General features: G+C 36.7%; 1 protein-coding gene across 1 annotated transcript in view; it reads right to left on the bottom strand.

The window, feature by feature from the left end:
• LOC115822043 (kelch-like protein 29) overlaps nt 1-12,480 on the bottom strand; it is a 54,468-nt gene that overhangs the window by 34,604 nt on the left and 7,384 nt on the right. The window contains exons 2-4 of the mRNA XM_030785693.1: nt 10,634-10,759; nt 9,268-9,807; nt 3,297-3,435 (exon numbers count right to left, since the gene is read on the bottom strand). Of these exons, the coding sequence (XP_030641553.1) occupies nt 3,297-3,435; nt 9,268-9,807; nt 10,634-10,759 (805 nt within the window). The remainder of the gene's footprint in view (nt 1-3,296; nt 3,436-9,267; nt 9,808-10,633; nt 10,760-12,480) is intronic.

The following is a 12,480-nucleotide window of genomic DNA, read 5'->3' as shown; positions in this document are numbered from 1 at the left end:
TCCAGGAAATGAAATGAGCTGAGATTATTCCTGGAGATTGGTTTGCTGTTTCTGCACTTCCCTTATTAAAAAACGGACACATACATTATCTGAAGTCCAAATCTGCAATTTTTGAGATGCATACCATAGATAAGATCAATCCTAATATTCAGTGTTCAAATCTGTGCATAAAATGTGTAAACATAATTTTACTGTAGCTCTCTGCTTATTTCATTTCTTAACTTTTAAATCAAGACTGTTAAAGCCAGTAACCTACAACAAAGATGAAATTTATTTTACATCGGCGCGCCCCATGAACAAGTTCATATTTCATGCTGATAATGTGCCGTTTCACCTCAATGAAAGAAAATTAATAATAATAATACAAGAAAAGAAGTTCCGCTGTGAGAATAAAAGAGATATTATCTGAACAAGGGATTACTGACCTCTACTAGCTTCGATCTTGGTACGTGTTTTGTGGTCTAAAAACAAAATAACAATTTATATTTTGCTGGAGAATTGGTGTCCCTTCCCTAAAACAGTGACAGACAGAAAAATGATCTTTGGGAAGGCAGCAATGCGGGGAATGATGTTCTTACATACATCATTACTGGGGAAAGAGTAAGTGTACTTCACTAAGAGGAATGCACATCCACGTGGGTGACAATAATACATAAATAATACATTTTCTTATATGATTTCAGTGTAAAATTAAATTAATATAATATAAACATATAGATGGGTTTAATGTTGTGAATATAGCTGAAAAACACAAAACACACTATTTTGGTTAACATTAATTTTGCTGCCTGAAAATAAAACAGGACCAATTTGACCAGACAACTCCTGCATGTAAACGAGTGCGTAATTCTACTCCACATTTCTGTATCAGAGCATGTGGCTACCTCTACATTTTTCATAACCACTAGAGAAGAAGCATTAGAAATGAAAAATAAACTTTTTTTTAATGTTCCTCCTGATATGAGCTAGAGTGTACGCCATCAAATCAAGAGGAATTCTGTCTCAAGGCAGCTTTGTAACAGATTTCTATTACTACAACATTTATAAGGAAAAAATGGATGGGTATCTAAATATAGACATAATAAACTGAGGTACTGACCCCAGAACGTTTTAATGTAATTTTTTCTTGCTATTTGAAAGTAATGTGACAGGTGTTTGGCTCTAACCATCAGATAAACATACAACTCAGAGCATGAAGAAGAAATAATCGATAACCTCATAATGGCATGTATGCAAAAGCGTATATCCTCAATACTATGTTCATCAAAAACCTGTCACAAATGTTTGATACTTATCTGAGATTACAGCCAAAAATATGTATCACACAAAAAGATCAATGTTTTGTTCCAATTTGATATTCATGACAAATAGGGCATCTTGAAATAAGATCAAAGACGGTGAGCTAAAATGTCAATCTCCAGAAATACATGACGACAAGCCATTGTACATTTGCCAGTGTATTGAACAGTGCATTTCCAGTGAAAACATGATAAGATGCACTGAGTGATAAAATGTGGCACTGCGGATTATAGCATCAACAGAAAATACAGGGGACTATGTCTATGAGAAAAAAAAAAAAATTCCATCAAGGGTTTAGTCAGGGTTGATGGTGGCTTAGCTTTAGAACATGTATTTCGTAGAAAAATGGAAATGGATAAAACACACAACACATAAATACTCACGCATGCGCACGCACATACGCATGTGCGCGCACACACACACACTACATATACACTATATACATTTAACCTCTGTTCTAGCCCAGAACTTCAACAGATCTCTAAATGAAGGTTAGTGCAACGAACCGCCTTTAAGCTCACAACTAAAAAGGTAGTGAATTTAAAATTGAAGCTTATGGAACATACTCTTGAATAATAAGTGTTGCTTCTCGGAGGGTGATGCTGTTCTTTAATCGGAGAGCAAAGTGATACAACAGTAGCCCGACTGAATAAGGCTATTGCTTTGTGCACCAAAAAAACAGCTTTTAACAGTAAGCCTTCTAAGTGGTTCTGCAATGAAGAATATTAGGAGAAATGAGTTTGGGAAAAGTACAGAATGCATGCTATTAAACCCCCCAGTGGCAGTGCCTTTCACATTGAAGTGAATCTTGCAATTGCAGGCTGAGCTTGGCCAAAAGGAGTGTCCTACTCTCTCTGTGTCGTAAAATCACCAGTGTGAAATGACCCCTGTCTCAAACTCACCATTTTACACATTTTACACACTGTGACACAACGCAACATCAAGAATAAATAGAAAATTAAAGCAAACTGAGATAGGATTGTATCACTAATTAATAACATTTTTCACTTTTTGTGTCAGCTCAGTAAAAGTTTAAAGCATGAAATCAGAGACATTTTACACGGTGATAGCCACTAGCTGTGTAAACACTCTCAGCTAAATCTATAATGTTGTTTCTATGTGCTGTTGCTCTTGGATTCAAAGTAGCATCCTGAACCACACGAGTCTGAACCATGCCAGACATCTACTATGCGAAATAAGGACTCGCTATCAGTTTGTATTAGCGTGTACAGGATAATAATCAGAACTAATATCATAAAAAAGAGGGGACTCAAATAACTAAACAACGTACTATGAAACACACGTTTACTTTGCTATAAGCACAAGATAGAGACAGATATGACCAAAACACGTGGCCAAAGCAGCAGGCAAGAGGCTGAGCCTAGCAGTAGAGAGGGAAAGAGGTCAGAAAAAGAGAGCTTCCTCGCTCAACGTGACGAGGCAAAACGGGATTTCATAAAGCAAATGAGGCAAATAAGTTATTGGGTAGCTGTTTCACCTAATGGTTTCTCTAAAGCAATGTGCAGACTTGTAAATTACGAGTTCATGGGGTTTTCTGAGAAATCCATTGAATAACAGCAGGTAAATGCTGAGATGAAGAAGCTTCCACTAGCACTATTAGCACTCGAGAGGGAGAGGTGGAGCGAAGTGCTGATCAGATATGGTGGAGCCAGTTCTGAAATCTCTCCTCAGTTAGTTCTGACATTTAAATTGTGTAAAAAAAAAACCAAAAAAAAAAAAAAAACAGAAAATCCCCAGTCATGGAACTTTTTTATGCCCATTAAAATGTAAATTTGCTCATTTAGTGAGTGGAGATGAAAGGGTAGGATAAGTGTTGACCTTTTTTTCACAATGAAATACATTCATTTGAGAAACAGAAGGAATGGCTACTGGCCCTGTGATAGGAACCTCTGTCTTCACACCTGCAAGAGAGGGGAGGAAGAAAAAAGCAACACAAATGTACCCTACAAAGAGAACAGAATCCATCAACAGCAAACCTTTTCACCATGTCCTTGAAATACAAGCTGCAGGAAGCTAGAACATTTTGGTGGACTTCAAACTCTTTGCCTTCAACAATTATTTTCAGGTCTGTAAACTCTTTCACTCGCCGCTGTTGGTTCAACTCCTTCAACATTTCTGCAGAAGAGGAAAAAGAACAAAGATAGCAATATTCTCATTTTGTTAAAAAAAAACTTTCAAAGACAGAAGACTGACAGATATCAGGATATACTTTAAATATTTTCTAGAGGAAAAGGGAATTTGTTTGTGGTAAATCAGTGAATCTAGAGAGCTGAAAAAGACGCAAGAGCAGAAGAATGAAATGATCTTGCATGAGAAAAATGACTCCACTACTTGAAGAACAGAGGGTTAACATTTCCATCAGACAGCATATTGGTCATGTTGCTATGACAAACATACATTTGCATTCAGTCAGTGTGCAGAACTATGCAGTGGCCAAGACAGATTTCAGCATGAAGTCAACAGTTGTCTATGAAAGACAAAAAAAAAAAGACAGTGGACCAATATCAAAAAATATATATATTTCACAGTTTGTAAAGATGCTAACAAATTGAACATATTCTAATACTGAAGAAAGAAGGAAAGAAAGAAAGAAAGAAAGAAAGAAAGAAAGAAAGAAAGAAGGAAAGAAAGAACGGTTGTATGGACTGTTGAGTTTCGGATGTACTGTCTTGTACATCATCTTGTAACATCTTACATATCTTGACATGTTAAAGCAGATAATAACCTCAGTGTGATCAGATGGAACCAACTCTCTAAATTTGCACAGCAGAAACCTCTCAACACTACACACATCACGAGCATATATCTATCAAGAACGTCAGGATTTGATATATCAATCATCACAGCCGCTTCTGACAGTTTAAACTGCCAATCTAAACTCCTGATGTAGAACAACTGTTGGACATACCACTATTTCTCATGACAGTTTTGGCCTTTCTCATTTTCTGCGTGTAGCCTACATCAACTGAAGGATCACAGAGAAACTGTTTTGCTGTTTTTCAAAAGTTTAAAGTTTGACATGTCAAGGGCCAGCAAAAAAATTCCACACAACAATGAAAGTTGCAATAACCGAAGAGGGGCTTTATTCCCGCAAATCTAGTTTTGTAAGTTATTTCATTTTATGAGATGATGCACTGCAGAGGGAAAATGTGCTCCATCTTTTTGTAATGGGAGTGAGTAACAGCCACTGTCAACAAGATTCTATAGAATACATTTTAAAAAATTAGAGGAGTTCCCTATGCACGGACAGTATAATATTGCATGTGTCTTTGTCTGACAGCTATTTTTCTGGCATTTGAATGAAGTTATAAGAGAAACCACATGTATGATTATCTGTGTAATATTCTCCCTGCTAATTTCGCTGCGACCATGTGAATAGCATGGCAGCTAATTATTCTCGATTTAAGTGGGTCAGTGTTCTCAAGAGGTTGGCCAGTCAGGAAATAGCACAGGACATCTTTCTAAGGCCAGGGGGAACAGACATTCTAACTAATCTGAAATTCCTGAATTTCAGTCTGTATTGACAGATTGAGTATGTCATACATATATATGTATATTTGCATTCATATGCAAATGCTAACACACACCAATGGCAACACGATCTGATACTTTACATCTTAGAATTTGTTCTCCCATATTGTGCGGTACAGAAACTGGTATGTCTCTGCACTCTTATCTTTTAAAGAAATAGAATCTAGTTGTGATTGAGGAGAAGAGACGTCTACAGAGGGATCCTTTCTCACAGAATTCTCTGTGGATCTAGGGAAAATTCTACAGCATGAGAAATGTCCTTCTGGTACAAAGGAGCCATGAACTGATAACAATGGCGGTACAGACAGGAGATGAAAAGTTCTCATAAAGGATGGACAGTGCGAGGGCAGACAGAGGGATGAGGTCAGAATAAATACATACAGAAGCCAAGAACAGACAATAAGCCCCACAGTCTGCTCAATGACCCCATTCTTCTGCTTTCCACCTCACTTTAAGTACAAAGACAAAACTTTAATATTTACAACAACACGCTCAACTAAACTCCCAACTTACAGCCTTTTCTTATTTATATTCACATTAAATTTTCGTGTTAAACTTTGAGCAGCTACACTTCACCTGAAACTTAGAATATTACATTCACAATCAAAGTAACTGAAAGAGTTCAGAGGTCTTCTTAGGTCAAATTAAAAGGCAGTAATGGTACATACATACATACATACATACATGCGTGTGTGTGTATATATATATATATATATATATATATATTCGGTTTTGAAGTAAAATCAATTTCCGTATATCTCACATTTACAGCTATCTTTGTTCTTATTAATTTCTAAAACAAAACACTCATTAAAGCTTTAAACCCCTCCCTAGAGAGCAGGAGCTTGACCTGTTCTTATAATGAGAACATCCAGTCATTTAAGATTCTGCATATTGTATGTGCTGCTCCTTGAGATAAATTCAATGTCAGCCCATGGTCGAACGTGCAGCCACACACATTCCTTGAAATTGCTTCTGACCCAAATCCAAATGTTGAGAGAGCAAGAGGCAAGGGTATTTCAAATTCACTAAATTAAAAGCAGCCCACCAACCTGAAATGGAGTAAAGGGATTGGTATTTTCGATCCTACTGTTAGAGAAATGGTGTTATGGAGCTGTTAAACATGTCCTTTCCACTGGGCTGGCTCCTCTGGCAAGCAGAGTGGACAATATTCAGTTATTTTTCCAGGTTTGTAAATTAGTATTTACATAATCTTCAAGGTCATTTCCAACTCAGCAAAGGCAAGGCACTTGTACAGTAGATTATCACATTTCTTTTATTAATGTGCTCTGCAGCACTCTCAACCTTTTCCTCCATTCTAATATGTAAATTAATCAAAATGTACTCATACTGTTCTAAATAGATCAGTGTATTCTTCTTACCTAATATATTAAATATAATATCTTTGATTTCAATCTCATTTAATCATAATATTATTTACTTTTTTCCCCTAAAAACGTGCGTATTTTATTCATTAAAAGTTCAGTATCTGTTTCAGTCTGTTAGCTCCTTATCTTGGCCAATCTGCATAAATCCCATTGACCCATGGGTCTAATCAGAGAGATTTGGGCTGGGAACAGGTCATTTGATGACTGACATTTCTCTTATTCCGTGCAGAGAGCAGCTGCAGAGGGCTTTCTGAGCTTCTGTTGAGTTGGCAGAGATGCTATTTGAGAACATTTCTGGAAAAACAATTAAGAGACCTCATCCCAGAATAGACCTGACAACCTTACACCTTCCTAACACTAGCACTCATGTTATGATAATGAGGTACATAACCATACTAATGAGGCAAGTACTGCCTCTACACCCAAAAGGCAGACTCAAGATTATTCAAATTAATGAGCTTAATCCTGGAAGTCACGTTCCATTCCTAATAATATTGTTCTTCTTTATGTATAGAGGAGATGTCAGTAAATCTAACTGTATGAATCAGTAAACTCTGCTTATGAGACTAAGTCAGTGTTGTTCACAATGTTAGTCCCTAATTGTATTGCTGCAATCACGTAAAAATGCGAAAATAGTATAAAGGTGCCTGTGGACACTTTCAAAAATGCTATGCGAAGCTCAAATTACATTTATCCATGTTTGGTTAAAAACAATCATTGATTTGTGGAAACAACATCCAACATTTGAATGAATGTTGATTCATTCAATGGCTCATGCTCCTAATCTAGCAAAGCAGGGACTCATAAACATGCATTGCATCTAACCACACAAACTGTCAACTATTTTGATTTTCTCTTGAGAACTGAGCAGCATCACCTTTTGGATTCTATCAAAATAGTGGGTATGCCACGCAAGAAAACTAAGCATTAGCAATTCTTCATAGCAAGGACATCTCATTATTGATGGTCTAGTAAACTGGGACAGATGTTTGTGCTTATCCAGTGTATGGTGACTTCTTGAATGGACTTTGCAATCTCAATTACAAGGAGATAAGTGGGCAGCAAAGCTGCTTCTGCAGTCTTTGAGTTCCTGCCCCTGCTGAGGATTAATATTTCTGGTAATGCAACATGACATGCAATTTACAGGAGATGTAGTGGAACAGATCTTTAGCCTGTAGCTTGACAGAATATCTGAGAGATTTTTCTGAAAGCAGAAAACACCATTTGAGTCTGGCCACACCATTTTCTTCATTATTACAGAACCAACTGGGTTCCATTTGAATAATTCTGGAAAATAAGACTGAATGTATTACTTAGCAAAATCTAGCTGGCTGATTTTTTTTCAACTGTTATTTTATGCTCCATCTTGTCTTGAGTTCACTGTTACAGTACACTCAACATTTTATTTTCAGCAATTAACCTTTCTTAGGAACCACTGCGGTTGTCAAAAGTATGGACACTTTTAAAATTTTTATGCCTTTTATCATGTTACATCATATAAAATAACATCTTTAATGGGGAGTTTTTCCACTGATCAACACAAAATGCCCACAAAATTCCACAGATAACCATATGCTGATTGTAAACATTAAACATAAAGAACTATGATTATTCCCTCCCTTCAAGTCAATGTTTGAGGTGTTGGTAAAAATATGTATAGCCATGAGTCTTCTTGGCCAAATCTCTAACTTTGTACCTTAGGACACTGCAATCTCTGTCCAATCATCACAAAATTGTTGCATCTACATCATATTTGATGAGGACTTTTGGGAAACTGCCATTACAACTCCTGCTAAATCCCAAAAAATGCTGAACTGAAGTCTGAGTTTTGGATGGGTCACTCCAGAATATTAACTCTTTGTTTTAGAGCCATTCCACAGAGGCTTTGGCAGAGTGATTCTGATAATTGTCCTGCTGGAATATAAATTAGGTCTCGTGCAGACTGCAGCTGGTTTCTCTCCAGGATTTCTTTTTGCTATGCTATATCAATTTTACATTCAACATTATATGCCTATTATGTGCAGAATGTATTTAATATTAGCTGTGTAATTCCATCAGACTATGGATTGAGTCTAAACTGATTACGTGACCACTGATGACAACTGATTTCACAACAGCCCCTCTAGGTAAATACTTACGCTGTTGATTACATATCATATATCCAATAGCATATATATATATATATATATATATATATATATATATATATATATATATATATATATATATATATATATATATATATATATATATATAACATTTAAAATGAATCTGTAAGGCATTTGCATCATGCTGAAACACAGTGAAGTGTCCATGAATCCAGTGACGCTGAATATTTCAGATAACAAAAGTACTTCTGTGATTTCATGAAAGAAAGAGCCACCCATGGTTTCTTTATGCTGGTGCTATCTTAAGAGAACTTTTATCTAAGCTACATGTTAGTTGTTCTGCTAATGACATCATGATGCTATATCTTTGATGCTATTTCTATATCTTTATTTCTTTTAGTACTCTTTTTGGACAACAGAAAACTGCTCCTTCATTAGCTATTTGATAACTATAAGGATAATCTCTACATCAGTGATTTCATTCATGATATAACTAAAAAAATGTTTATGAAGTACACTTTATACACATTTATCTGCATGTTCTGAACAATGATTACCTTCATGGTTTTGTTTTTCCATACTTTTACTGGTTGAGTAAAAAAAAAAAAAAACAACAATAAAAACAAGACAAGACAAGACAAGACAAGACAAGACAAGACAAGACAAAACAAAAAACAGAACCAAACAAACAAAACAAAAAAATTTAAACACTTACTCACTTGGAGAAAGACATGGATGAGAAATTTTATTGAAAGTGATAGTCACAGGGGTAATAAATGTGTTGTAGATCATCAGCTGAGCACACTGAGTCAGTGAATTTGCTGGGGACCAGAAAAATAATATTGCTTCTGCTCTATAGTCAGCAAAGCACTACGGACTAATATGAGTAAGGCTTCAATTTAAAACCTCTGAGAACTTACCTTTGGGATGCCAGGGATCTGTGAATTCATACTTCCCCATCCCAACAGTTCGGAGCATCTGGAGTCCGTTGGTGGTCTCCGGATTAGCCAGGGGAAGAGGTGGAGCGGGGAAGGTGAGTTGGCCATTGGTCAGAGTGGCAGTGCTAGGAAGCGTGGTGGACGGTATGGTGGAGGGCTGTACCATGGGGTGAGTCATGTGACCGTTACCCACCACCGTGTGAACAGGGTGAGTGACCTGGCAGACCCCAGTCATGGGGGACACGGTGATAGGCGGCAGACCGGTAACCCCAAGCGGCTGGTTCTGGACGTTTAGCACCATGCTGGCCAAAGGTTGTGAGGGTGGCTGGGGAAGCTGGTAGTGTGTGGGCAGAAGTGGGTGAGGTGGGGGTACTGGTGTCTGGATAGCAGGGGTCACTCCAATGATAGGAGCCTGGACTGTCACTCCTTGGCTGTACACAGGAGGCTGGGCCATGCCGTAGGTTTGAGCCAAGAGGTTTACTTGCTGACCGACCGTGGCAACTGGTGGAGGCCAGAGAGGACCTGAAAAACGGAGCACTGCTCATTTCAGTGAATGGTGCTTAGCAACTAGCATAGCTTCTCTGAAGGATAAAATAATATACAACACAAGATAATAATAATTGATATACCAGCATAGCATAGTGAATTATTTTACTGGTAATATCAGAGCTAAAAATAAATAAAAGCAAACCACCTTAAACACAGCATAAGACAAGATTACCCTAAAGGTCTCAATGCGCATGCGTGTGTCTACAGTCATTGCAAATGCAAAGTGATCAGCAAATGTCACAGAATATATGAAAAGGTGTATCAAAGTTATAGCCATAAAGTGTTTCACAAGGGGTCTCACTGTTTCTTTTCCTTTCAACGACAGTTAAATTATAGATTCATATAAACACCGAAGTGGTTAGTTAAATGCAATGCACTTCCCAATGGATTTTAGCAGTTTTTTTCCCTCTTTTTTTCTTTGAAAGAAAGACCCAACACTTAAGCCCAGTGGAATTTCATTCATATCTAAGAGAGGGTAAGCTGAGTATGTTGAATGGCAAGTCAGAAATAAAAGGTGAGAAAAGCAGCACTTTAAACATGGAGTGGATTACCATGGAATAATCACTTCAGATCTGTATTTTTTTTATTCAATGACAAATTAATATCCATTTTTATGGCATCAAAAAGTCATCACACAGTAAGAAACAAAAATAAATAGCAGTAATAAAATGACACTTAACATTTTTTCATCCATTTGTTGAATTTATATTGGATATAATGTTAGTAATATAGCTTTTTGGCTATGTTACACAGTTGGCGTCTTCTTTAAACCCATTCTATACTCATTCACATTCCTCACCTGTAATGTCTTTCTCCCTCATCTGTTTTGTGGGGGGTTCATCTGTCTCCCAGGGAGTGGACTGGTTTATTGGCGTCTGTCCCCATCGAATGTTTGAGGCAAGGACTTGCCCCTGTGTCTGATTCTCTCCCGACGGGTGCACAGAGACCTGATTCAAATGGTGAGAATGAGACAGTAAACAACAAACAAACCAAACCAACCTTTAATTACTGTCTACATCCCCAATTACACCCCATTCGCCAGACACTGGTTCATCATTTTGCTTTGTTAATATTCCATTCCACTCACTCTTTTAATTACGCTATTGTTCCAGATTAGTGCCATCAACAATGTAGGAAAATCCAAGGTCGGCCCTTAGCAATTTGACTTGGCAAAGGAAAGTAAGATCTATATAGAGAACATTTTCTTCATTAATTCTTATCTGACTCACATTGATTGTAATTCAAGGGGGAAAGGTAAAAAAGAAGAGTTGCTTCACAGTGATGTAAAGTGACTTTCAGTAAGAAGAGAAAAATGTGTGAGTGTGTGTGTGTGTGTTTTCATAACCATGTTAAAATCCTAATTATACATGGAACATATGGTTTTATGCGAATGGTAATTAGAGCTGTGAGCTAGGGGGTCACTCATTTCACACTGTGTATATACTCTGTGTAATGAGATGGTACATACTTTCATATTTGCAAGCAGCTTCCTTGTATGTTTTTATTTTATTCTGATGCTGCGGTGGTATTATTGTGTGACATCTTGCAATTTTTATTTTAAAAATTCATACTATCAGGACATATTAAGACAGCATCACCACACACAGAAGAAAACACTAATTTTAAAAAGTTTTCCCATTCTTTTTTGGGTCTAGAACTTTACACCATTTCTGGCAACTGGACAAAAGTTCTGAACTTTCAGTTAGTCCTACTGGGACTGCTTCATGGGCCAGTGTAGCATGAAAAGCCACAAACTCAGTGGGCTCTGCATCTAAGCTTTAGCATTGCTATGGCACATCGCAGATCATAGACAGTCAGGAATGTACTGAGTCTTCCTGGTAATTATTCAAAGTATATGTAGACCTCTAAAGTCTTTTCTTTGGGAACCAATGACTATACAAATATCTTGAGACAAATATCTTCTGTGGAAGCTACCCTATTTGTGAATGATTTCCATCCAAACATATTTCAATTCCCAGTCATATTCCCCATCATTTAATCTCAGTCTCTCTCTCTCTCTCTCTCTCTCTCTCTCTCTCTCTCTCTCTCTATATATATATATATATATATATATATATATATATATATATATATATATATATATATATATATATATATATATATATATATATATATATATATATCACTCAAGCTCTCTCTGTTGCTTTTTTTCATTATCTGCAATGATGGTTTCATCAGGGAAAATATTCTCTGCAGTGGGTTAGCGGATGTAGAGCACAGAGAACGGAGTACATCTCTGAATGGTCTCTTAGCTAATATGGCACTACACTGCCATAGTGATAAAAGAGATGACTGCGTAAACAAAGAGCTGTGGGATCATACATGAAGCAAAAACAAACCTTCAAAAATGTATTCGATGAAAACCCTAACATGCCTCTTTGATGGTGCACTACCACACAGCCTGGTTTAAAATTGGAATGATTTTTGTGGAATATATCAGTTTTGCCATACTGGTGGACAGTAAAATGTTATCACATGTAACTATATATATATATATATATATATATATATATGTTTAATGTATCTTTTGATAAACATGAGACACAGAGTTTCATTTCAGTGCAGGTAAGCATTAGAAATAAAACGGTATAGCTTCTTCTTGCTATCTTTATTCATTTCTCAAAA

Source organism: Chanos chanos, chromosome 1, assembly GCF_902362185.1.
Source record: "Chanos chanos chromosome 1, fChaCha1.1, whole genome shotgun sequence".
In the NCBI taxonomy this organism is placed as follows: domain Eukaryota; kingdom Metazoa; phylum Chordata; class Actinopteri; order Gonorynchiformes; family Chanidae; genus Chanos; species Chanos chanos.
Note: the sequence above shows the minus strand (reverse complement) of the source record. Positions and strands in the feature narration are given on the sequence as shown.